Source organism: Anguilla anguilla, chromosome 2 (assembly GCF_013347855.1).
Source record: "Anguilla anguilla isolate fAngAng1 chromosome 2, fAngAng1.pri, whole genome shotgun sequence".
Taxonomy (NCBI): domain Eukaryota; kingdom Metazoa; phylum Chordata; class Actinopteri; order Anguilliformes; family Anguillidae; genus Anguilla; species Anguilla anguilla.
In genome coordinates, this window is record NC_049202.1 from 12083914 (window position 1) to 12111275 (window position 27362).

The following is a 27362-nucleotide window of genomic DNA, read 5'->3' on the forward strand; positions in this document are numbered from 1 at the left end:
GTGTTGATTGAATCCAGACCATAATTTCCTATGCTTGGCCTTAGCCTATATGTTGTATGGTGTGGCTTTTTTGAAAATGTATATCTAAGGAAATTTGCATTTAAAGGAGAACCCTAGTTTGATATTTCTATTTGATTGTGTGGAGGGTTTAAAACCCTTGCCTTTCCATTTGCAACTCCAGTTTTGACATAGAGAGGACCAACAATGGTGTTGTTGGTCCTCTATATTAATGATCAGCTAATGCCAAATATAGCAATTCAAATGACTTTCACTCAAATCTGGCTGATTGAGATTTCTCTTTCTTGTTATTTGTGTTAGACTGCATCAGAAATTCTTTGCTCTGCCCTCTCGTCAGTGCAGAGTGAATCATTTTTATCCCTGTCTGAGTGACAGGAGAATTTTCAGTTTTTTTTCCATTAATGGGCCCCAGTCAAAGAAGCCTTCTAAACGCTTGCCATTAACTGATAACCGTGCCGGTCTGATAAGAGTCGCTCCTTCTCTTTGATTGGGGGGGGGCATTGATGCAGTGCAGCCGGTGATTCTGGGTGAGCTGTCTGAAAGTTCAAGCCAGCCGGAATATATATCCCGTCACCTACTGCTTTTTAGTGTCTCCTAGACAGATTAGCCTGGAGCCTCACGTGGCATCAGATACCTCAGGAGAGGTCTTCTTGTCAAAATGTTAGAAGAAGAACAAGCTAAATTTGAATTTCCCGTTTAGAACAGCGGGCTACAGCGGAGCACCTCAGTTCAGTGACCCGCACTGCGGTCAAACTGTGGGCGGGAGCTCCTCTGTGCAATGCATTATGGGCCGTGGTGTCATCCCGGGAGACTTCCTTGCCACATGGGCCCAATGCAAAATGGCTGCCCAGCTCAGGTGATGGACGGTTGAGAGAAAATAAGTGAGGGGTACCCTGTGTCAGTCCGTGCTTTCATGAATTAAGAGCCAGCATTGCTCTGGTGGGATGCACAGGCTGAGAAAATTGAGCATTCCAAACTGATAGGTAAGTACAGAAGGGGATGAACGGTTCTTTGATAAATGGAAAAGGGTAAACATTGACTTGTTCTGTATTTTATGCATTCGTTCATTGTGATCCCAGTGAAATTATTTGCCCTCGTCTGGGGCTCAGAATCTCCCAGAATGCATTCCATTCTCTAGCACTGTCCAAGGTGTTGCGGCATAGCTGTGGGAGTTCTTGTCTTTTCCTGCTGTCCGATCTGTGTATCTGTTTAATTCATTTGACTTTGAGCCCAATCTCATCGGATCTGTACAGATCTCCAGCTGTCCTGGCAAGCAATAACAAACCTTTTCAAAGCTTCCCTCCAGCGAATGCATTGATTTACCGGCATTCAGATGAATGGGTGCAAAATGGCCCAAGACGGCCTTAAAGAGAGGCTATTGTGCTCTGTGCACACTCTGTCAATACTGTCGTCTTCGACAATGAAGATAACCTCAGTGAAGAGAACCTCTATGTTTTTGTTTTCTGTTTATTGTATTTATGTATAAATATCCAATCACACTATTGGGGGGTATTGTCAAAGATTAATTTTATTGTGTTCATTAATGAGGGAGCCAACCTGTATTTTCCCAAAGTTATAGGAGACTGATTTGCAATTTAAGTCTTATAAATCTTCGTTAGTCTGGATGAGGTAACCATAAACAGCGTTGTATTTGAATTTTTTTGTTCATTATACGACAGCTGTCCTTTTTGTCAGTGGCTTTGTCGAAGTTCAAAGATGGCGTGTGAAGTTTGCAGCAGCGCTGATGCTTTGTAATGCTTTGTAAATGCTTGCTGTTTAGGCCGACCAATCGTTTTACTAGAAGCCAGCTATTCCTTGCAGATATTCTTGGCTGTGAAATAAATTGCGTGGATTTCCCAGCATGAAATCGCAAAACAGCTAATAAAATGTTTTGGCAGGGGTGAAATTTAAAATGTTTGGATGTTTTTTTTTTCTTAATGAACATTGACAGTATACAAAAGAATGGAGTTCTCCCGGCAGAAAAAAATATCAATACTGCCTCACTGACAGAATTTATTTCCTGTTGCCTATTGCAAGTGTGTGGCTTTCTCATTATGTATTTGAACTGTCAAAGATCTCATCCTCCTGTAGGAAATGCGTGCCATTTTAAGTCTGCCATCAATAGAACTTCCTGAAAATTCACAAATTTTGATTTGGCACTTTATGTTGCAATGGTCCACCACTATTTCTGCTGAAATTTAAATGCAAGCTCTGTTGTAGATTTAGTTAAGTATAAAATGTACAAATGAATGCAAACCATTTTGACAGAATCTTAATGATCTGAAAGCTTAATTCAAAATTGTGACAAAATTCAATAGTGTGACATAATATATATAATACTTTTTATTTGTTGCTTTTAGTAAACGTGAGGATGTCTTCAGTATACTCACACTGAAACCGATGTCACCTGAAGCTACAGTCTGCAGCTTTGCTCGTTAAAAACTGCATGCACGAACGCAGTGGGCTGATCACATTTCACTTCATTGGCTTCAATTTGGCTTTGTTTTGGAAAAGTGTAGCTCATGCCGTGCGCTCGCTGTGATGTTGATAATGGGGAAATAGGCAGAAGATGAAAGACAACGTGCTCTTTTGTGAAATTATGCTGTTATCAATGATTTTTATATCAATTGCAAATGCACTAATTTAAAGCCTAAAATAGACACTGAAAAAGGAAACAGATGAAAAAATACTAATTCAGCTGTGTTTCATAGTGGATAATGAGTGTCATGTTATTTTTCAATATGATTACATTTTGTCTGTGCTGTTGCTGTTATGACACAAAGGTCACATGACACAAAGAGAATCTGTCTCTTATAAATTGCTATGTTCACTGACCAGGTCCATCACCATGGCAATTCTGGTCATTTTTACAATACCACACTTTGCATCTGCTCTTTTTTCCATTGTCGTTTCATTGTCATGGCAGCGAAAACATTTGAATTCAAGTCAAATCTGAGGTCATCCCTTTCGGACTGAGTCATGTATGTATAATACTCATAGGAAAAGCCTTGCAGGGGATTTGAGCCATACAGTGGTGGGGTACATTGTGTGACCTTTTCTATGATTCAGTTTTGAAGTTTCAGCCAGGTAGCATAACATAATGCAGTGCTTTTCATGCTGGAGTTTGTGCATCAGATGTGTGTCAGGTGCTGCAGGGGTAGAGATGAGGACAGAGAGCTCGACTACTCCTGGTGTAATTTGTTTTAGCACTGAAATTTCTGGATCGGAATTGAACTTAATTGTCAGAAGTATAGATGACAGTATGAATCAGTAATGTGATGGCTTTAACTGAAAGCACTATTAGTAGGATTTTGAGGAGGTAGTGTCTTAAAATTAGATGTATAGCAAGGCTTTATAGCATAACTCAAAGGTTGTGGGATCGAATCCCAGCCGGTGTGCTGCCATTGTGCCCATGGGGAAGGTACTTTATCTGAATCGCTTAAAATAATTTCTAGCTGTAAAAATGTATCAAATGTTCTAAAAGGAAATGCATTGGAGTTGCTCCGGGTAAAGGTGTCTGCTAAATGCCTGTAATGTAGTTCTTCTGACCAACACCAGTGAAGTACTGTGTTTACTGGTATGCAGTTTCCACTTCATCCCCTAAAATGGCAATACATTTGACTTTTAACCCCGATACAGGCCTTTTTCAATATAAACCGGCTGACATTTTGTCCCCATTAATTCCCCAGCGCTCCTCGCCAGCCCAATTTGGGGCCGTCGGTAAATCTTTCCCCCCTCGCCCCCCCGTTGCGTAATTTACGGGCAGACGAGCGCGGAGGCTCTCGCTGGTGTCTTCGCTCCCGGCGAAGCGAGCGCTGGTGACGGCAGCTGTGGAAACACGGGCCGCACAGCACCGCGGCGGCGGCCTCATCTCCCGCCCCCTCCCCGACGCGGCAGCTGTGTGTGCCCGCGTCGCCATGGAGACCTGCTAGGCAGCTGTACCGCGCTGGCCGGTATGCGCTCCAGTCAGAGCCCACCCGTCCCCCCCACCCCCCAAGAAGGGGAATTTAAGGTCCCTTTCTTTTGTTGCAGCTCTTGCGTTCTGTCAGCGCACAAATATATATTTTATTTTTCCCGGACGGTGGCCTCGGACTCCGGTTCCCAAGGGCATAAATTTGCTTCGCGCTGCATCGCCGCGCGCAACGCCGGCTCCTGGCCGCGTCGCGGGGAAAAAAAAAAACGAGCCCGTCTCCATGGCAACAGACGTGCTGCTACTCGGATTGTGCAAACTGCAACAGCTGCAAGCGCCGCTCGAGACCCCCAGGATGAAGAGATGGAAAGTGTCTCAATATCCTGCACAAGCACCCATTAACCCCCCACCCCCCCCCTTCCAGAAATTCAACAGCCCTCTAATGATCATTTGAATATTTTACTCTAACATCCATTTCTTCCCGTTGAAGCACAATCAGAGTGTGTCTCTGGTGGTGACCAAAATGGCAATAGCAGCAGTCTTGTTATGCAAATGCAATGTGGGCTTTAGTAGGATTAAAATTAAATGAATGCATCCGATTGCTCATTCGGACAGACGAACCTGCGGGGCATTTTGGGAAATCCAACTCATTCAGAACTTCCTGAAGCCTCCTGATTGGGAGTTCTGCCTTTGCACTCCGTGTCAACTATGAGATGGGCTGCTCTTGAACAGAGCCATTAAGAAACGCCCGACCCCTCAGCCACGTGAAATAGCCATGACCCAGTACTGGAATATCAACATGTGATGCTGGCCACGGACGGCAATGGTTCAGTACACCTATCTTGAGAAGGTGATTGAGTGGGCTTAATGGATGAGTGAGCATTGTTTTACTCTTGGCTTCACAGGGAGGAATAGTACCATACATAAATCCATACACCCCCTTAGCCACACATAAATCCATACACCCTGTTAGCCAGAAGTGCTTGAATAACAACATGGCAAATCTTTCTTTTTTCCAAGGAAAATTACCTTCGTGTCTGCTTCCAAACATTCTTTGAAGATGCCTTTGTTTTGACCATACCGTAATCTTGAATTTGTATGCTACCTGTGTTATTGTGCTGGGAAAGACAAAGCATATAAAAGTTCCGTACAACTCAATGAAGGCAGAATTCTATGTAATGACATGTAATTAAAGAGATCATTTAGTTTCACTTTTCCTTAAATGTGAAACAAAACGGTTTTAATTTGTGCGAGTTAGCCTGGCGTCGGAGCTTTATTTGTGTGGCTCAGGCTGTGGCATTTACGGGAACGCAACGGCTATAAACATTGCGGGGCTCCCTGGAGGAATCCTGTTTATATAGACAGCCACGGGAAGCCTGTCTGTTCTCTTTTAAAGATACATGCCGCGTGTTAATCAATCTCACTTTAACGTCAGCGAGAGAAGATGGTATCTGCCTGTGGATTCTGCATCACCGCCCCCCAAAGACCCGTGTATGTCCCCAAACTTTATGAAGAACTTCAGCATCGTGTGTCTGTTCATGACTGTGCAACGATTTGAAGTATGCAGTGGGAAAACAGATTAGTTTCCTGCTTTGTGTAGCACGCAGCCAGAATGTGGCCTGAAGTTGCAAAGCAACGGGATTAATTGAGGGTGAAATTAAGCGTAGTTTCGCCCGATAGCCACGTTTCTTTTCTGTTTCTTTGCTTTTCTGAGGTCCAGTGTTTGCTCAAGATGTGCTGTACCGTGTGAGCAGAGAACGCTTTCCAGTGTTCGTGACACCACAGTGTTTTTGAAGGCCGTTGTACATCTGTAGAGTTATGAGCAGTAGTTCAGGCCAAAGCTGTGTGTTGTGGGTCTTTGGGCCTCTAATGCATTCTCAGTCCAGGCACATTGATCATTTGAAATAATGAGTCAAATCAAGTCACGGAATTTTGTGCAGAGATTTGGGTTGCCAATTTTCAGACAAGTTTGAAACGGTGCATTGAATGCATTTTTTCCCATTTCAAATGCTGTAAAATTTTGTTTGCCATACTCTTTATTGATTGTGTAGTGGAACCTGATATGCAAAAGTGTGCAGGCTCATCAAAATTTGTGGGAACATTCTTTGCAATCACGCTTTGGATCCAGGCACTTCCAAAGTAATTTTGTTGAGTTTTTAAGGGAGTTAAGTTTCTGAAACCAAGTTTTGGTAGATAACTTTTGCCATACTCAGACTGGAACAAAAGAAGTGAGGTGCAGCGCCCTCTACTGGTAAGTGCTTCACCACAGGAAGTGAACGGACCCCTCGACAGCTGTGTTTGGAAAGTTTCCCAAAACTCCGCAGCCACGGTCTCCTGATGCTGCAGTGTTTTCTTTGTTTTCTCGAAAAAAACAGAAGAAAAAGCCTCGGATCCCGCCGCGCCATGATGCAATTCGGCGTGGATTCAGCGTGTTTACGTCTTCCCCCCGAGGCTGTTTTCCACATTCGGGGACAGAGGGGCCGTGGTGTGGCCTGGCCGGTCCCGCGTCACATGACCTAATCCACAGTGGGGCCCCTCCATAAAACACACGGCCATTAGCGGCCGTGGAGCTGGAAAACACTTCCAGGCGACCGCATTCCGCTCAACACAGAGCAGCCCTCTGTAGAGACGGCTAGCGCTCCTCAACCTAACTGAACCCCTCGGAGTACGGGGTGCATAAATCAGCTTCACGGTCCGCGTTTGGTCAGATGTGGCCTTTTCATGTACTTTCTCCTCACATCCAACAGCAGATGTCCAGGCTTTCAGGAACTGGCTAAACCTTGATTAGCTTGATTGTGTACATGTTTTTGTATTTATTTGTGTCTCTTTCTGAACGTTCAATTTGTAATTAAAACAATTTTCTTTGTTTCCTCTTGTAAATAGATTTGAAGTTTGCATGTGAAGGGTCTGCGTGCTTTATGAAGACACGTTTTTCTCGGTTGTTTTGTGTTTTCTTTTTTCCGCACAATCACGGTTGGAAATTTAAACACAGCTGTAAGCGAGCGCTACTTCCACCAGGTACTTTCAGAAGGCCTGGGGAATGGCTATTTTTAAACCCCCTGGCTTATTGGTGTAAATTAAAGTTTGTGAGGGCCGGGAGGGGGGCGGGAGGGGGCCCCCTGGGTGGTACGTTACTGCGCGCCTGCAGTCCAGCTGTGTCAGAACACAGTCAACGCACTGCTGCTCTCCCAGGCACTGTCTACAGCAGCAGTGCTGTTTCGTAGGGGGAGGTTTTTGGGGTTTGTAGTCTTGTATAAGACCTGCTTATACATCTGGAGCCATGCTTTGTTATTCCCTGTCACAATCTGTGCAACCGTCACAATTTGGAGCTTTCTGAAGCTGCTAATTGTGCTTCTTCTAGAAGTGTTCAGTTCCTCATATTCTGGAATTGCCCAGAATGCTTTGCTGAAATGCAGGGAAATCGGAGCCAATGACGTCCGTTTTTCAGATGCCCATTGTGATGGATGGGCCGGGTTTAATAGCCTTGGTCTGCGTGACATTAGTTGTTTATCCTTCACTCCCCAGAATAAACCAAGAAACCTTCAGCACACTGTCCACGCAGAAGCCACAGAGAATGGGCACGATACACCCGTATTAAATACTTGCCGTTGTTTTTGTAGCGGTTATCATTACGGTCTGTAAGTCAGTGAGTTCCTCATTGAAATCCCTCCCTGGTGCTGTCGTTTCATTGGAACGGATCAGAGATCTGTCGTCGTGATCGAGCAGTTGGGCAGACACTCAGTCCCTCGCCGTTCTGCCTAGTCCATCACAATCTCCCATTGTAACGGTAACGGTAGACATTTCGCTGAGTCAGCCAAGCCGTGTATTAGCAAGGGCTTCCTGTCCTGGTCTCTTTATCGCTCAATTCGCCATTATTCTCCAGTATTGGTGGCTTTGTGCCACCTTTGCCTGTGGTTTTGGATGGTGCTATAGAATAACACACCAAGATTTATATCGGCGATCACAGAGTGGGTGTTGGCATTTTAACACTGTGTCTTATACAATATCGAGTTGAGCCCGCAGCTCAAGGTTTGAGAATACAAAGCCCCATGCACGTTGGAGAATGCTTGGGTAATGGATTTGCACGGGTGGATTTTTTTGTGAGTTCAGCGGGACAAAGAGACCGTGTTACGGTTTGAAGTTGATTGGCAGGATGAGCTGTTCGGGATGACAAGAAGTATGTGGGTTGCATCTGCCTGTTCAGTTTCTGGAACATTCCTTAAAGATTTTGGCTACTTTCATTATTTTTTTTTTCCTGTTTGTTTCATTCACAATTAAATTAAATGGCAAACTGACATTTTAAAAAAATATTTTTTTTTTGTTATCCAGATTTAATGGTAATGTCATGTGATATAAATCAATTTTTTAGTGTTTATAATACCGCTGGCATTAAGAACTTTTGTATTTAAGTGTATGTGTGTTCTTGTTCAGGGGTGTCAGACAAGTTCATAGTGCAGTAAAAGCCATTTCTCCTGCATATTTTGGATGCTTTGGATATTTGGATGTTTTAGAAATACAGCATTGGGAGAGGGTGAGCTTGTGCGGTGCATTATGGGAAATGTCTGTCTTAAATTGTTGCTGCCCATTTCCTTTACAGATCCTCACATAAAAGTGAGTGGGAAGAAGGACAATGTCAAGGAGGCGAAGGAGAAAATCATGTCCGTCCTTGATACGAAAGTGAGTGAAAATGCACATTTGTTGTCACACCCAAAAATCCCCACATCGTAGGATACTGTGGAAGGGAAGGCAAGTTCTCTTTCGTAAGGTGCTCTAACTGGGTTGAAAATGACTTGCTTCCTGTGAAATGAAGATGGCGCTGTGGCGTGGGTCGGGTGGTTGGGTGGGAGGGGGGGGGCTGGGGGGACAGGACATTCCTACTCTGCAGACGTCCTGAAATAATGGCGGGGTCTCTCGCTCGCTGACCCGTCAGATTGCTGTCCCGCAGAGCCAGGTGTGTAAAACGAACAACTTGGTGAATGGCGAGCTTCGATGTTCTCGTCCCGGTTACATAATTCCCTCTGGAGGCGGGGTGGGAAGGGCCACAACCTGGCTCCCATCTGTGTCCTCTCTTTCCCTGCTGGACATGTTGCAGCGCTGTGTGTGTGTGTGTGTGTGTGTGTGTGTGTGTGTGTGTGCGTGTGTGCGCGTCTGTGTGTGTTTGCGCCCCCACACACCTCCTGACAGACTTGTGTCCACCCGTTCATAACCATTGCGCAATAACACAGCTGAGGATGATTTACCGGTACTCCTGTAAAACCCTCAACTACTGAGAAAGAATATCTAAGATATATTTATAGTTATCCAAGTCTCATTTTTATTTATTTATATATATTTTAAAACTTCCTTTTCTTCCCATGCACAGACACTGCATGCATTGTGTTCTGAGGTGGAGCTGTGTAGTATTATTTATGCACAGGCTTCCATAAGGGCTGTTCGTTTACTGGAGTGGAAGAGATGTGGTCTCTTCAGGTTTATTTACCTCACGGCTCACTTAGAACACACCTCCAGGATTGTGTATTCTTTCTGCATTTACCCATGTTTGAGTGGTTTTGACGGGCCGTTGATGTTTAGATCTGCAACGAGACTCTGGTGGACTGAACGAGTGCTGGGGGAGGGTCTCATCGGTGTCCCCGTCCTTCCTCTCTCCATCTCTTCCTCTCTCTCTTTCCCGTGCAGAGCAACCGCGTGACTCTCAAGATGGACGTGTCGCACACGGAACACTCCCACGTCATCGGGAAAGGGGGAAATAACATCAAGAAGGTCATGGAGGACACCGGCTGTCACATCCACTTCCCCGACTCCAACCGAAACAACCAGGCTGAAAAGAGCAACCAGGTTTGTTCCACAGAATTGCATTTCCTTTTTTAAAATGAGTTTTTTTTTATTTATATATTTTTTTAATACTGTGACTCAACTTACTGTGGAAGTGGTTTTGGCTGGGATGAACTGTTAGAGCACTTTTTTTTTTTTGCTTCATACAAATACTTAATTGCATAATTGGACCAAATATTGGACTAAAGTAGTCCAGGCGAATGTGTGCCCAAGATACTTTGCATTTCACCATTCAGGTCTGCATGATTGTGATGCTCCACATTGTACAGCCCTGACTTTTTAAATATGACATTTGGAAATTAAACTGATAGCATGCTATCCGTCACACTTTCACAAGGCCGAAGGTTAAGTAAAGTGCAGGGATATTTAATCATCGAGAGTGTGGTTTTGGTGTCATGGCGACCCGTCTGAGCGTGGCAGGTCTGACGCGTTCGTCCGCACTCCTACGCGGTGGAGATCACGGGGCGAGGGAAGCGAGAACATCCGTGCGTGCGGGTTGTGAAAGGGCAGAATGAAGCTGCTGTAATTGGATCGGAGATACGTCTCCGCACTCGATGAAGTGGAGAATGTTAGCGTTGAGGAATGCCAGGAGCTCCGCTCCGTCCGAGCCCACGGCGGCCCCGGATGCCGCGTCCAGGGTTCCGCTGGTACTGACTGACAGGGGAACCGGCCCGCACCGGAGGGAATAGAGAAATGCCCGGTACCAGCTAGACCCCGAGACACTACTTGTGTCGAAACTTGTTTTTTTTTTTTTGCAAGTTGTGCAAAGCGTTTGATAAAACTTGGCCCGAATCATCGCTCACGGTGCCAGAGTATAGTTTTCGTGATAATGGGAAGCTGATGAAAAGTGAACAAATTGAAAAAGAGGAAGTGTCTGACAGACCCGATAAAGTTCTGTGAATCTGTGGGCATGATATCATCGAGATGATCTTTCCTTGAATTTCGGTGTTTTCGTCGTATCACAAACTGTTCCTTCGCAGCCAAGGCCTTGAGTAACAGCTTTTAATGGCTTATCTAACCGCAAATATTCGTAGTCATCAGTCATTAAAAACAATCCAATGTGCTCCCAGACATAGCGCCTTCGTTAATGATGTTTAATAAATGATTTCACCAACTTTTGATTATTGCTAATCAATTTTTCTCGCCTGTTGAAAAATGTGTTTTCCTCTGTATTCTGCAGAATTGACTTATGTGTCATTTTTACATTAATATATTAGGCTCATGAGTGACTCAGTTGGATAAGATGGTGACCATGGCTGGTGCGTTTAGTTTACAGTGGTGGGAGCTGGGTAGGGAGTGTAGTTTCACCCGCGTTCCTCGTGATTCTGCCGTATTGAGCCCATCAAACCAAACCATGCAACAGGCTGGAAGTTGTCGTCAATGAGAAAAATCCCTCACCTCTTATCAGCAGGACCGCTCTCTCGTAGAACACTATAGGGCCTGTAGAGTGTAACATGGATTACAGAGAAGTACACTGAAGGAGTTCTCTCTCTTTAGCTGTTCTGTTTTTGGGGATGTGGGGTGGAACAACTGTAACCCTAGAGTCAGAGTTTGCATTTCCAGCTTGGTAAGAAAACAGTATTAGAATGACCATTGTTTCTGTTAAAAATGTGGAATGCGTTTTAATCTACTGGATACATTTTTTCTTTTATCTTTATTATGGTTATTTTAAATGCAATCCTCAGAATTTGTCAAGGAAGCAACTCAATTTTTGAAAATATATACTGCCCCCCCTTTGGTTCCTCTAGTTACCATATTCATGCATTCCTGTCTGTGTGTGCTCCCAAACTAAGGGCTGGAACATTGCAGGAATGTATCAGGAAAACTGGCCAATCCAGGAAAAAGTAAAATTTAAACCAAGTAAAAGTAAAAACTTTTAGATAAAAGGAAAATTATTTTATAATGGATGCCATTGCTTCTTCAACTGTCAAAAAAACTGCAGTTTGATATTTGGCTAACGTCTGAATTTACTGTAATGTGCCTCATTAGGGCTGGTCTAATGTTATTGCTGCATAATTGGAGCTAACTGCTTTGTTATGGTTATGTGTTCTAACTAGAGTGGCTGAAGAGTCACGTTGTGCATCTATACTGAATTATAGGCTTCAAAACCAGGTTGCCAAAAATGCAAAAATGCATGGCCCTGCTTATAGGCAGTAATAACAGGGAGCCGTGTCTGGTTTGGATCTAATCCTGACTTCTGCGGTATGAGTACACCCCCCTGGACAGGACGGCCTTCTGTCACGGGGCTATTACCCACAATCCACTGCATTTTGTGCTATACCAAGCAGCGAAGCCCTGGCTAAGCCTTTGGTGTGACCACATGGGATTTGAACCCCTGCTGCACACACCAACTGCACACACCAACTGCAAGGCCACTGTAGCTTCACAATCAATAATACAAGCTGGGGAATGGGCTTTTTGTGAAAAAGTGCAGAAGCCACAGTTTTTTTGATGTGGTCCCAGCCAACCTGCAATCAAAGGCATTACAGTGTGTGCGGGAGAATAATAGGCCCTCTGGGTTAATCAGTGATTTATTCAAGCTGTAAGACGTGGGAAAGAAAGGAGGTTGAAAAACCAGACAAATGAACATTAAAAAGCGAGCGACCGTGTGAGGTCAAGGTAAGCGTCACACAGCTGGGAGCACTGCGGTCAAAGCAGTGGAGTGGGTGTTGAAAAACATTGACCACCGTGTCTCTTTGTCTCTCTGTCTCCCTGTCTCCCTCCCTCCACCTCTCCCTCTCCCAGGTGTCCATTGCAGGCCAGCCAGCAGGAGTGGAAGCAGCCAGAGCCAGAATCCGGGTAATTAAGTAACAGTAAAAACACACGCCCTTAAGTCCTCCGGTGTGGAGCCCTACCCCGCCCCGCAGTCAGGGTCCCACCTCAGCGTTCTCAGACGGCCCAGGGGCCAGCATGGGAACAGAGCGGTTCTGTGACTCAGAGGTGGGCAGCGCGCTTTTCCTTTTATACCAGCGCTCCCCCCGCGGCGCTCCCGAGACGCCGCGGTCTGGCCTCCCGCGTCTCCGTCGCCACGGCAACGCGGGCTGCAGCCGGGCCTGCTCGCTGGCGCTGAGTTTCCGCAGTCCGCGGCAGTGCGAGTGCCGTGTCAGCCCTTTAGCGCTGTGTAGCACTGTGTAGCACTGTGTGGGGCTGTGTAGCACTGTGTGGGGCTGTGTAGCACTGTGTGGGGCTGTGTAGCACTGTGTAGCGCTGTGTAGTGCTGTGTAGCACTGTGTGGAGCTGTATAGTATTGTGTAGAGCTGTGTAGCGCTGTGTAGCACGGTGTAGAGCTGTCTAGAGCTGTGTAGCGCTGTGTAGAGCTGTCTAGAGCTGTGTAGCACTGTGTAGCGCTGTCTAGAGCTGTGTAGCACTGTGTAGCACTGTGTAGCGCTGTGTAGCGCTGTGTAGCACTGTGTAGCACTGTGTAGCGCTGTGCTGCTCGAATGCCTTGGATCCCAAAAACATCGCCACCTGCTGTCACCATGCCCGATGGATTCTTTAGACCGGGGACCGCAATAGAAAGTAGATTTGTTATTTTATTTTAAAAAACGTTTTAATGGAACCAAAAGGGTTTTTCCCTGTCCAAGTATGTATGTCAGTGGTAATGTCTGCTTGTTTATACGGTCTCTCCTTTGAATGTGATCGCCCAAAGATAACACAGTTTTCAGATTTAAAAGTTTTCCATTTTGTGGAAGCGGCCGCCTGAATCGCGAGCCAGTCTGGCACTGTGAACGCCACCGGTGGAAACCGGGGCCCGGGAATCCGAGGCCAGCGGCTTGATGCAGAACACATGGCGGCGATCGGAGGGAGCCGTTTCGAACGACGTACGCCGGAGGCCTGCGGCGGCGTCCGGGCCTTGGACGGGCGTCGCTGTTCCGCTCGCGCAACCCGGGTCCCGTCCAGACTCTCCTCGCGTTTCCTCGGCAACAGTAGTCCCGACGCGCGCTTCCTCCTCCGCGAGGGAACCAAGGAAAACAAGCCGGAGCGCGCCGCGTCGTTTCGCCATTTCGCGCGGGCAGCAAACGCCAATTAAAACCCTCGCCCTTTTTTTTTTTTTTAGCCGAACAGGAACGGCGGAAAAGCCTCAAGGCCGCGGTATTGTTTTCGGAGCGATTTGTACAATGGGCTCCCATATAAACCGGGCAATTTGGTTTTCTTCACTCCAAAGTATATAAAACCGTAATTGAGTGGTGCGGATCAAAGCGCCCTTCCTTTCCGACTCCACGCCCGCCCTTGCCCTCCATCTTAACCCAGAGGCACCAAACACCTTGAGGCAACGAACGTGACGTTCTTCCCCGCCCGAGACCACTTCAGAGGTCCCCGCTGAGGTTTCCAACCCTGAATGCTTGGTCTTCTTTATTTTTGTATTTTTAACGCTGACACCTAGTGGCAGGAGGGGGGAAGGGCTGGGCAGAGACCGATGCCAAATTTGGATGTTCATGACACAGGTTGGGAAGAAAGTGCTCCCTCAAATCTTTGTTAAATTGTACAGTTTAAAGAGCTTGCCAAATTTTACGCACTGCAGGCAGATTTACATTGGGATGTGTAAGTAGTCCCTAACACATTAACTGATTTTTTCAACTGCATGCAGTATGAACTATAGTGCCAACGTCTAGTAGAACATGTTTTTTGTCTGTGTTAGCATACCATAGGTATATATCCATGATATGACTAGGCATTTGTTTTTGTGCACCATACTGGTTACTGGACTGGGTCGGGGAATGTGTTTGTTAGATTTATCAGTAATAAAATGCTGGTTTGGGAAGCTTTGGGTAGAACCTTATAGTTCAGTAGATAAAGCAGGAAGAACATTGAATAATTGGTTATGTAAATCATTGCCTAGTCAAATAACTCTGAAACAGTCTAGTTGCTGTGTGCTAATCGTGGTGTGCCTAAATCTAAAAAGTAATTCCCACTGAGTCATTTGCATCTGCAAAGTGAACCACTGATGATTCGCTCCCACAGAAAAGTATGTATGATTGCAATTATTTCTCCTGTCCAACTGAAGAAAAAAGCTTTTTTGTATCTGTTGTGTTTGTGCTTGTGTGTGTGTGTGTGCGCGTGTGCAGGAAGTATTGTATATTGACACTGCATCTCACACTTGATTCTTTGTCAGATTATGGGTTTAAAAATTAGCTACACATTCTTTTCACAGAACAGTTCATTCTTGTGGCATGAGTCAGGAGTACCATGCAAGCCCTGTTAATGTGTTGTCTAAGTCAATGTTTTTTGTAAAATAAATTTTACTAAGTATGTTGAGAAAAGAAGAAGAAAAGCATATAGCTTTTTTAGCTTCAAAATCTTCAAAGATCTGGCATCTAGTCTCAACACTTGTATAATGATGGAGATCTGAGTCTTTGTCATATTTTGACAAAACAAAAGCAAATCCTGGAAATTGCTGCAAAAATCAGGCCCTGTCAGTCTTAGTGCAACTATTTCAAAACAACTTGATTTCATTAAAAACCTATCCCATTTGGCTTGCTCAGAGCTTCGTGAATAAAATTGTCACGGTGCACAAGCTGAAGAGTCCTAACATTCAGCGGCTTTGCTCAGGAATATATCCTGACTGTTATACACTGAGATGAGGTTCTATGTGATTCCTTAAATGGCTGCCAGCACTTCTATTCATTTTCGAAGAACAATGCTGGTGTTCGCCACTTCTAAGTCGACTTTAAATGTCTTTCATTTTTTCCACTGTCACAATATAAACACGAATGCAGGCTCAAGAACATATGGAAGTGATCATGGTTGCAGTTTTTGGTTACACGCATTTGTGCTGTTTACCAATTTTATTTTATTTTTTGGCAGTGACATTTTGGAAACTAACTGGGTGGAATAATGGCAACCCGCCCACTGTTTGTCTCGGCAGTGTGTTTTTGAGACAATGTTCTCAGCTTCTTTTATCATGTCAGTGACCGCTGTGTTTTCAGTAACAGACTTGTGAGGTCTTTGATTGTCATCAATATCCCTGCAATACTGCGATATGATATTTTGCGATGAAGGATATGGTGACACGGTATCACATATGGATCAAATATGCATTCGAAATGCTTGAACCCTTTATATACCCCTACAACTACTGCAGATTCGAACATTCTTTGTTCAGATTATTTTTAATTTGGGTAACTTGCCTCTTCTCAGGCATCTGCTGGACTTTTAAAATATTACAAGTCTTGTATGTAATGGGTTTCTTTTTATATGATTTCTGTTTTTGAGTGGCCCAGACAGTGTGTGATGAAGGATATTTTGCGTATTTAGACGTTTCTGATGACCTGCGGTGTAGGGATTTTTGGAAGCTTGTGGTCAAAAGCAAAAAAAGTGCACTTAAATTAAGTCCGAAAAAGCTTGTACTGGAATGCTGCATTTCCGGAGTCTGAGCATTTTTTAAGCATTTATTCACCTATAAACATAAAAATATGTTTTTATATTTTTTTCAGGAACCATAGGAAATATTTCCCAACCAAAAAAGATTAAACATAATTATTTGAAGAATAATCAGATAATATACACACATATAGCTTGGGGGCATTATGTTGCTGTACGACCTGCTGAGCAGTTAATTGAAGTGTATTATCTTGCTTTGGACTTGCCTGTTTTCTTGATTGTAATGTCATTCATGAGGCCTGTTGTGATTGAAATGAATTTTAAAGGTCAGTGCTATCCCCCCCCCCCCCCCCCCCCCCCCTCTCAGGAGCTGCTCCCCCTGGTCCTGATGTTTGAGCTGCCCGTGATGGTTCAGATGAACCCTGACCCCAGCTCCCCCGCCATCCAGCACATCTCCCAGACCTACAACATCTCCGTGTCCTTCAAGCAGCGCACCAGGCTCTACGGGGCCACGGGCGTGGTCAGGGGATCGCAGAACAACGCCGCCGCCGTCAAGGTAGCGGGTCGCCTTAAACCGAGAGCCCGGCTCGCGCTCATTCAAGATCCCGTAGGGCTATATGAACATCCTGTCACTTTGAAAAACCGGTGGTTATAACCACAGTCCGCTGTCAAAATGAATAAATAAAAATAATACTTTCAAGTGCCACATTGGGGTTAGGGTTAGGGTTAGGGTTAGGGTCATCATGTTGCTGCCATTTAACAGACGCTCTTCCCCAAGCGACTGACACACCTGTTGCATCTTTCTGTGGTATCCATTTAAACAACTGGATATATACTGAAGCAAATTCAGGTTCAAATTCATCTTTTTTTGTGATTAATTATTTGTATTAATTAATGATGAGACGGGTACAGGAACACAGAGGTACAAGAGAAGAACATAAGATATTAATAAAACTAATAAAAAATAATTAAATAAAAAAGTATCCCTAGTAAGTACCCATACATGGCAATACTTCCCTCCTATCCCTCCCCACAGAGGAATTACAAATGTAAATTTACAAACTTATATAAATTAATATATTTATTGGGTGCCGTGGATCCGAGCTGTGGACTGCTCCATATTACTAATGTCAGGAAACGTGCAAATCCAGTGAATCTTAGAGAGAGAATGTGATGCCTTCCACCGTACAGTACGAACCAAGGTTAGGTATCTTGCTTCAGGATATCCTAGCTGAGACTCTAACCTGCAATCTTTAGGTAACATACCCAGTTCCTTATCCATGATGCTACACTGCCACATGTAAGACATCGACCTGATGACCGGGGGAAAAAGAGAACGCTGTCAGCGCAGCTAATTCGGTCCCTCCAGTAAACCCCACGTCCTCTGCGGAACGTGCTGGCATCCAGAGGGTTTGCGTTTGAGGCCGAGCTTTGGGCCCGGCGCCCGCTCCCATTTCTGTAAACGAGCCGACCTGGAGCCTCCCTCCGCTTCCTCTGGCCTTGGCCCGTCTGCCTCCGACAGCGGCGGAGGGGGCCCAACCGGCCGCGGTTTCTGGAGCATGTGCGGTATGCAGCAAGAGCCGAGGAGGAACTGCCAAAAACTGCCCCGGACGGCCAGAGCCCGGAGGCCCCCGCTTGGAACCCTGGTTTCTGAGGCTGGAGCGAGAGCAGACCAGAGTGAGTGAGCGACAGAGAGAGAGAGAGAGAGAGAGAGAGAGGAAAGAAAAACAGCAGTGAACTAGGTCAATCCGCAGGCCCCGTGGTTCTCTGTGACTTGGAGACTTTGAGTTTATCAACCCTGTCCATCTAAAAGAGCTGTGTCTGTCAGAAAGTGGTTTAAGTCTCCACGGTTTTCATGTTCGTACATATTCAAAGGAAAGCATACAGGGATCGGCCAGGGGCCTCATTCTCCCCAGCCGTTGGAGGATCGTACACTCTGATGCACATGTGAGTGTGTGTTAGTGGGGCAATGCACACATGTTTTTGTGTGAAGAGTTTGTGTGATGTGTTCATGTGCATATCTGACGTACCTGCGTGTTTGTGTGTATCGTGCCTATTTGTGTTCGTGTGTGTTGTGCATGAGTGTGCCTGTGTGTTTATATTGTCTGTGTTTGCCTGTACGGCTTGTTTGTGTGTTCATATTGTCTGTGTTTGCCTGTATGGCTTGTTTGTGTGTTTATATTGTCTGTGTGTCGCCTGTATGGCTTCTTTGTTTGTTTGCATTGTCTGTGTTTACCTGTACAGCTTGTTTGTGTGTTTATATTGTTTGTGTTTGCCTGTATGGTTTGTTTGCCTTGTCTGTGTTTGCCTGTACAGCTTGTTTGTGTGTTTATATTGTCTGTGTTTGCCTGTACGGCTTGTTTGTGTGTTTGTATTGCCTGAATGACTTGTTTTTGTGTGACTCTGCTCCTGTGTGTTTCGCAGAGGGGTACTGCCGTTCTGTTGGAGCACCTGGCCGGCAGCCTGTCCAGCGCCATCTCGGTGAGCACCCAGCTGGACATCGCGCCCCAGCACCACCTCTTCATGATGGGCCGCAACGGCAGCAACATCAAGCACATCATGCAGCGGACCGGGGCCCAGATCCACTTCCCCGACCCCAACAACCCCCAGAAGAAGTCCACCGTCTACCTCCAGGGCACCATCGACTCCGTCTGCTTGGCGCGGCAGTACCTCATGGTAAAACCCGGCTCTCCTCCCCCCACACACCCCCCCCCCCCCCCCCCCCCCCCTCCCCGGATCCATGACACAGGCTGGCGGGGCGGAGCCTGGTGTTCTTCGAAAACCGACGGTTTCTCCGGCCAGAGTCGCTGGAAAGCGGTTGAAAAGTGGAAAAGGAAACTCTGTGTAAACACAGGATTCCAGTCTGGAACACACAAGTCGCAGGCGTTCTGGGTGCCGTATGAAAACACAGTAATTGCCGTGTGGAGGTTGCTCTCCTCTCCGCGGTTATTTAGCCCGGCTCCCCGAGGGCCATCGCCGCTGCCTCCCCAGGGGCAACAACACCGAGAGCCGCGGTCCGGCGGCTACAAGCTCGCCGTCCTGCCGCGAGCGTACATTCAAGAGTAATCAGAACCATTTTTGGCGCCGCTCCTTACGGTACGGCCCTGATTGGGAAATGACGGGCAGCCGGGAGCTGGGAGGGTGATTAGATATGATTGCTCCTCTGTCGAATAATGGTGTTTGATGGCCGCGTCTTTTTTGCGGCGGCTTTCTCAAACAGGTTGTAATCACACGTATTTAGGCCCATTAGGAAGATGAGAAAGCGTCCGCACTGTTTCTGCGGCTCTCGGGGAGAAAATAAGGGTCACGGCCAGTGAACACAATTTCCTTTCTAGTTTCCTCACCTGCTGTATTTTTCACACCGTAGTGGTGGATCGGTTTGTGGAGCCGCCCCTAGGGGTTTTGAGGCATCAGGACCGCGGTCAGACCGGTCACTGGCTGATGACACTGGTCATCGGGAATAATTGGCTGCTTTGAAAATGTGTGGGGATAAATGTGGATGAGATTGGTGGGGTGAGATGAATCTCTCTCTCCCTTTCTCTCTCTCTCTCCCTCCCTCTCTTTCTCACTCTATCTTCCTCCCTTTCTCACTGTCCCTCTCACTGTCTCTCTTTCCCTCCCTCTCCCCCCCTCTCTGTTTCTGTATTGCCCTCCCTCACTCTCTCCCTCCTTCTGTCTCTCCCTCTTTCTCTCTCTTTCACTCTCTCTCTCTCTCTCTCTCTCTCAGGGCTGTCTTCCCCTGGTGCTGATGTTTGACATAAAGGAGGACGTGGAGGTGGAACCACAGTGTGTCACGTCTCTGATGGAGCAGCTGGACGTGTTCATCAGCATCAAGCCAAAGCCTAGGCAACCCAGCAAGGTGCTTACAGCATGCTGACCCCACCCTGTTCCTGACCACGCCCACCCTGTACCTGTCCCCTCCCCTCCTCCTGTGCCCTCCCCTTTTATACAGTGGCTCCTCCCCCTTCTCCTCCATCCAACATCCTATTGTACGCATTGGCTTTGCAATGAACTGTAGGGGCTTCAGCCAAGGGGAGCACTAAAATGGCTGCGCACACTTGATTTCACGAATATTAAAAACTGTGAAAAAAATTTTCACTGTGTGCCAATTATACTTCAGTTAACCGTTGTAATCTTACTCATTTTGTTTATAGATACATTTTATTTTCACATTTATTATGTTCCGCTCTCAGTTGTCAGTTATTCTTGTTTTTTTTTTTTGGGTATTGAAACCTGTATATTTTCATTTTCTCTGTATATTTTCATTTTTCCTCATCCCTGCAGATCTGACATTTATAGCAGGTAATTGTGGCAGGCTCGTGAACCACTCAGCTTACCGGTTGCTGCGGCAACCTGCTTGTTTTCTCACCATGCGCCCGGGGGGAGGTGGGGGGGGGGGGGGGGGTTGGGTCATGTCCGCCCGGCGGCCAGCGGACGCGAGCGGAAGAGCCTTCTCTCTACGCGCCGTCAGCCTCGGCCCTCACGACTTTCGACATTTAGCCAGAGGACGACGGGTTTTGTCTTCGCCGTTCGCTCTCTCCCAGCTGTTGCATAATGTCCGGCAGCTCCCCTGGCCAGGCGGGGCCGCGGGTGAACCGCTGGAGCCGCTGGCGCGCCGTGCCCCCCTCGCCTTCTCTCCCTGCCCACGAACTGCCCGACTGCAGCGAGACAGCAGCCGGTTCTCGACCCGCCTCTGGAGATGGCCAGTCGCCTGCTGTTTCCTCGCTCCGCCATGAAAACAGTTGGCGGGTTTGTCGACGGCGGGCGCGCAGTCTCGGATCGTGGGCGCGGTGGAATCGCTGTGGTTTTTTTTCGTGCTACTTTGCTTTTCCATAATCGTCCCCCACAAAATCAATATTCGGCCATTATCAGCCTTGTAATCCACGGATGGGTGATGCCCCCACCGCCCGCACTGTTTTCCCAAAATTGTTTTTTCTTTCTCAGCAAGACTCAGTGCTCGACTGTAATCAGTTGTGATGTGCGGCTTAAGTAGGAACCGGTGCAGTAGTTTGAGTTCCTACGCTGCTTCATTGCAGAGTCTCCACCCTTAACAGTGGAGCCCTAACACACTTGTTACATTACAGGCATTAGCAGACGCTCTTATCCAGAGCGACTTACACAACCTTTTTTGCATTTACGTAGCATCCATTTATACAGCTGGATATACACTGAAGCAATGCAGGTTAAGTACCTTGCTTAATGGTACAACGGCAGTGTTCTACCTGGGAATCGAACAGAATAGACCAGCTCCTTACCCATGATACTACACTGACGCCTGACACTTGCTTGTGTCACTCTCCCATGATCCCCCAGTCCGTGATCGTGAAGAGCGTGGAGCGGAACGCCCTGAACATGTACGAGGCCCGGAGGTTTCTCCTGGGCCTGGAGAGCAGCGGGGTGTCGGCCCCCCCCTGCAGCAGCCCCCCCGCGGTCATCTGCCCCGTAGGGCTGGACATCCTGGCCTCCGCCGGGCTGGGCCTCACCAGCCTGGGTAAGGAACGCTCCTCTCTCTTCGTACACACAGCTTAGGTACTGAAAGCAGCAGGTTTCTGTGACTTCAACTTGACTAATCTAACAGAACCGTTCACCTCTCAACCAACCAACCACCTACTTGGTTTCTGACCATATTACCGTATTACCCTGGGGCTAACAATGCCCTCTTTAAACACATAGCAGCAGTGTCCTTTCTGACCTTGGAAACCAACCTCCCTCTGGGGCAGGCATAGGCTGCCTCTGCACTCTCTCCTGCTAAATGCTGTAGACTCTTCCAGATTACTGCTTACTGTGCCAAAGCGGCCCCGCATGTATTTTTAGAATAAAATGAGCATTCTCTGCCCGTAATTGAGAATGGAACTATTTTTATTATGCCTGGACAAATATATATGGCTGTAAATTTGCTTCTGGACGGATTTGCCGTTGTTTTGTGGAGTTAAAATGACCTTTTCCGCTTTTTGCGCCTGGGTTGTGTTTCCGTCAGGCCTCCTGCCCCCCTCGGCCACCTCCATGAGCGGCTCGTCGGTCTCCAGCTCCCTGCTCAACGCGCTGAACAGCGCCTCCGCCCCCAACTCGCTCCTCAACGCCCTCAACAGCTCCATCAGCCCCCTGCAGGGCCCCGGCTCCAGCGCCCCCAGCCCCACGCTGTGGTCCAGCTCGCTGGCCAGCCCCACCGGCTCCCCGGGTGAGAGCGCCGCAGCGGGACGGGCATGCGCCGGACCGAGGCTGAGAGACACACGCACACGCACACACACGTGTACACGCACATGCGCCATGGACAAGCACACACACGTGTACACGCACATGCGCCATGGACAAGCACACACACGTGTACACGCACATGCGCCATGGACACGCAGTGTCCAGACAAAAAGACACATACTCACATGCACGCACACACAGACAGAAACACACACATACAGGCACGCACACACACGCAATCTAAAGATGAAAAGACACATGCACGCATGCACAGTCACAGAAACATGCACACACACACACACACGCACGCATACACACACACACACACAAGCACGGACACACACACACGCACGCATACACACACGCGCGTGTATACACAAATGCACGCACGCTCAGTCCACAGACCGAGCGTCACACACTCACACACGTGCAGCCACACACACGCTGTCACGCAGCCCAGATACTCGCAAACTGTACAAAAGCAGACACATTTTATTCTGAAAGACCCAGATACACAAACATAAAAAGACTTAATGTGCTTCAAGCTGCTCTGGATGAAAGCGCGAAGCTAAATTATTGCAGTGTACAAATATAACTGCAGAGCAAACACAGAATCCCGAGGCTCTAACACATCTGCCGATATTAATAGCTTCAAAGCGCTGCTGGTAACTGTGGTGATGTCTCTCTTCTCAGGATTCTCCTCACCCCTGATGATACATCCTGCCACTCAGGCTACCCTGACCAGCATCCTGCTGTCAGGAGTTCAGGGGTTCACCCCTTCCCCTCCCCCAGGACTGGCCCCCATAGATACCCACGTCAATGGGGTCCCCGACTGTGGCAAAACTTCCTCGTCTCTCAACGGCCATGTCAAGGTACACGTTTCAGTGCATCTTTAGTCAAGCAGCTAGGATCAAATAAGGATCAAATCTTTAACCCTCACGAGCAAATGGTTTTCAATACAAGCTATTTCACCTGTGGTACAGAGCACCTTCTATCCCCCACCAGGGACCTGTCATCACCCTCCAGGGGGCGACATCAAAATCTTTATTAGATCCAGTGTGTAATGAGGAGGCTTCTGTTGATTCTTAAAAATATTTCCATCCTGGATAGTCTTGGAAAAGTCCTAGAAAGTGCTGGAAGATCCCATGATGCTTGAACTGATAACTCACCAGCTTGATGTCACATAGTGTCAAGTCTTGAAAAATCTGTGTATGATAATGGTGCGGTAACTAATTGAACAATGCACTGCTTTAAGTGAAGCTTTTATTCCACTGCAAACAGTCATTGGTCATCTGGACAGCGAAGTAATTTGCTTAAAAATATTCCACTTCAAAAAAACTCTAAAAATAACCTTCAGTATTGCCCAAATATTTATGATGAAAGCATACATTGAAATTGAGTGCATTGGGCTTTATCCCTTAAGAACATGTACGGTGTGCAAGTGTGTGTGTGTAATTGTGTCAGCCTTTGATTAACTGCAGTTCAGCAGTTTTCTGTTTTTGTTTACAGTAATCTAGTTTGTTTTTGTGGAGGCGGTAATTATGCAAATCTAGCGGAACGGGGCGCACCTGGACTGTGGCAACTGGAAACGGCAAGGTTCAGCCGGCTTCTAAACCGCCGCTTGCGTGTTTGCAGCATCCCGGCTCGGTTTACGGCAGGATGTCCGCCGCGTCGCTGGCCGACAACGTCCTGAACCCCGGCCACGGCGACCCCGTGCAGGAGGCCAGCGGACGCTGCCCCTCTGAGCCCCTGTCCAGCAAGTCCAACCCCGACGAAGGTACGGGCAAAAATCGGGGAAAACATCGGCTGCCTAGCAACAGGTGCTAGGGAACATGACTGTACATACGGTCTGTCATACTCCAAGCTCATCAAAGTAATTTCCTGCCTCACCACCGTTAGCAGGCTATTCTTGAATTAATGCAGCGGGTTCGGAACGGTGGTGCTAATTAATTGTGCTATTTCCAGAGTGCGGCTATGGTAATTAAGGCGGCTGACATCAAATTCCTCGACGCTGAGCGAGGTTTGAACAGAGCGAGGCCCGGGCCTGGGTTTATTATTCCTCCGGAAAAAGAAAACAGATCCGCACATGTGTTTTCAGGGTCCAATGACGCGTTTGTGGAGGTGGGCATGCCAAGAAGCCCCTCTCACTCGGCGAACAGCAACGAGCTGAAGCAGATGCTGGCCTCGTGCAAGACGTCGGCGGGGAAACGGCAGGCCGTGGAGCTGCTGCAGGGCACCAAGAACTCGCACCTCCAGTACGTACCCCAGGGGTCCGCCCTCACCCTCCCCAAAAAGAGATGAGAGTCTCGATCTTTCTCTGTCCTTTCATTTCGGTTGGACCATTTTTCCAAATAAAATCCACCGTGTAAACTAATTGGGTGTAAAAACAGTGTGATATATGGAAAACTCGCAGTTAACTGCCCGCGTTGTTCCAAGAAAAGGACATTTGCGGAATGTCGGCATTTCGATGCGATCTTGGACACTCCGGCGTACCGAGAGCCTAGTCAACCGTTTCCCCAGTCCTCGGGTAACCTGTCCAGAAAATCCCTTTCATTGTGAGCCGGACAGTAAAATTCGGACCGGGAACAGGACAAGGCGGTGGGCGTGGGGCTGTCAAACAGCATGGCACCTCCCGGTCAGTCCGGAGCTCTGGCCCCCAGGGCAAGAGCCTTTTCCCCCTTCTTTAATTGTCTTCAGTGACAGCTGTAAAGGTCAGCTTGTGAAGAATAATTGCTTGTTTCCAAATGGCTCCCGGTGTGGAGGTATAAAGTGCCCTGGCGGCTGAGTTTCGCCTTTTGTTTTGGCGTGAAAGGAACGCCCGGGCCGCCCGCGGCGTTCGTTAACGCGGGGCACGGCTAGATTCTGGCGAAAGAAATATGTGAACGTACCTTGAAAGGACGACTGAAAGTTCAGAACGTTTCCTGTCCTCATTATTGAAATCTAAATGAAGGGGACTTGGCGGATATGATGCTGTATTTTCCTGGAGGGTGAGCGTAGCACCCTGACCCCCGGTCGATCACTGTCGGGCTCATCTGGAGCTCAGTAAGGGCGCAGATTTTTGGGCAGCATAGCCACATCCTGTGTTGTTTGTGGCTACAGCTGGACACTGCCTGTGTTGTTGAAAGAGCTCTCCCCCCGTCCTGTCCCCTCTCACCCCCCACCCCGCCCCCCCCCTCCTGCAGTTCCGAATGCCTGCTGTCCGACTCCGATTCGAGCGCCTCAGAGAGCCCCGTGGCGGACAAGAGGGCCCCGGGCAGCGAGCGGGCGGCGGAGAGGGCGGCCCAGCAGAATTCGGAGAGGATCCGCCTGGCCCCGCAGTCGTCCTTCGCCAGCATGCAGGTGCGCCGTTCGCGGCCCCTCCGCGGCCCGTCGGGGCGAGTCATTCGGGGTCGGACGTCCTGCCCTCTCGTCCCGACCCCTCCTGGGGATCGCGTGCTTTGCCCCTTTTCCTTAAGACTTCACTCCCACGTTTGTGAGAAACGCGAGCTGTTTGATGTAACGTTCTCAATGTTGCCGAGGGACGTTCAATACAGAGAATGCGTTCAGTTTTCACTTTGTAGTGAGCGGATGTTCAGCTCGTCTCTGCACTGTGTCCCGCTCCATGCTGGGAGGGGAATTCTGGGAAAGCATTCTTAAGCCTTGTCCTCCACAGTATAAACAACTCTGGCCTTTGGTGTCCTTGCAGGCATTTGACTATGAACAGAAAAAGCTGCTGGCAACCAAAGGTAAGCGACCATTTCCCTACACTGCATCTAAATTGAAAGTGTTGCACACTGCATTTTTAATAAAGATGTGAATGTTAGAAAATAAATCTGCGAATTATCCTTTTTAATGTGACCATGAGAAGCTTGGTCATTACCAGATTACAGTACATGATATGTTTATCCTACGTTGTCAGCAAAGAATGGAGCAATGCAACTGTGTCTCCATAAAAATGAGAGAAAATGCCGTCTGGTTTCTCTCGCTGTGTCATTATCTCTCTATTTCTGATTTACAGTAAACATTAAACCCTGTAATAAAATCAGTCCAAACTACTCTCTTGTTGTGGGCTGCAAATTCTCACAGCCTGACAGTAGCCAACAATCTTGCTGATCAAGACCTGTTATTATTCTGCCAGGATCACAGTTGCAGTTTCCCTGCTTTAAAAAAAAAAAACAATTCCCAGGCCTGAGTCTACTATTTTTCCTGAATTTCTTTATTGCTTTCTGTGCCCTCTCGAATCTGTGGTTTAATTTGTTTTGCCGCGGCGGTGATGTTGAAGCCATGTTGAAGAAACCGGTGGTGACGGAGGTGAGGACGCCCACCAACACGTGGAGCGGCCTGGGCTTCTCCAAGTCCATGCCCGCCGAGACCATCAAGGAGCTTCGCCGAGCCAACCACGTGCCCTACAAGCCGACCATGTCCACCACTTACGAGGTAAACAGGAAGACCTACCGTTCAGCACTGTTAATGGCTTGGGCGATAGCCAGCTCCGTCCGAGCCAGGAGAGCTGGCAGAGACTCATTCCGGCTAAGCGCTTAACCACCTAATTACCCTAATTGTGGTCTTGATTTAACAAATTTATCTCCCTTACTCAGCTCCGAGAGAGTTGTGGTCGCAGTAGAGTTTGATTACCTTGCAACTCTCAGGGGCCAAAATTTATTTGTTTTTGCTTATACGTTCAGCTGGAGAGTGAGTAGACTCAAATGTCTTTGTGTTTCTCTACATTGGACCTAAGGTTGTTGAGAAGTGTTTTTTTTCTCCTGTGTGATCTGTTGGAGTTTTTGGTGGTGTCGTTTGCTCGTTTAGGGGTCCCCCCTGTCCCTGTCCCGCTCCAACAGCCGAGAGGTCGTGGGGAGCGGCAGCGACTCGGACAACTGGAGGGAGAGGAATGGGGGCGGCCTCCCCGGGCACTCTGAATACCCCGCCCCCATCAGTCCCAAGAGGAAGCAGAACAAATCAGGTGACTGGGGGGGGGGCAACCCTCTTCTACCACCTCCTTTTGTGGTTGGATGTGTGGAGGTTGGGGGAGATTGAGTAGATTTTTGTGGGGTTAGGTGGGAGTGTGCTTGCTTTTGTCATTTCTCAAACTTTTCCTTAACAAGCT

General features: G+C 47.6%; 1 protein-coding gene across 1 annotated transcript in view; it reads left to right on the top strand.

Annotated features, from left to right (window-relative positions):
• LOC118221560 (protein bicaudal C homolog 1-like) overlaps positions 1–27362 on the top strand; it is a 70486-nt gene that overhangs the window by 37124 nt on the left and 6000 nt on the right. The window contains exons 4-18 of the mRNA XM_035406754.1: positions 8526–8605; positions 9605–9763; positions 12506–12559; positions 16449–16637; positions 18506–18757; positions 19809–19940; positions 21395–21572; positions 22059–22259; positions 22970–23148; positions 23912–24053; positions 24375–24531; positions 25459–25615; positions 25962–26001; positions 26538–26692; positions 27065–27218. Coding sequence (XP_035262645.1) covers positions 8526–8605; positions 9605–9763; positions 12506–12559; positions 16449–16637; positions 18506–18757; positions 19809–19940; positions 21395–21572; positions 22059–22259; positions 22970–23148; positions 23912–24053; positions 24375–24531; positions 25459–25615; positions 25962–26001; positions 26538–26692; positions 27065–27218 — 2229 coding nt within the window. The remainder of the gene's footprint in view (positions 1–8525; positions 8606–9604; positions 9764–12505; positions 12560–16448; positions 16638–18505; positions 18758–19808; positions 19941–21394; positions 21573–22058; positions 22260–22969; positions 23149–23911; positions 24054–24374; positions 24532–25458; positions 25616–25961; positions 26002–26537; positions 26693–27064; positions 27219–27362) is intronic.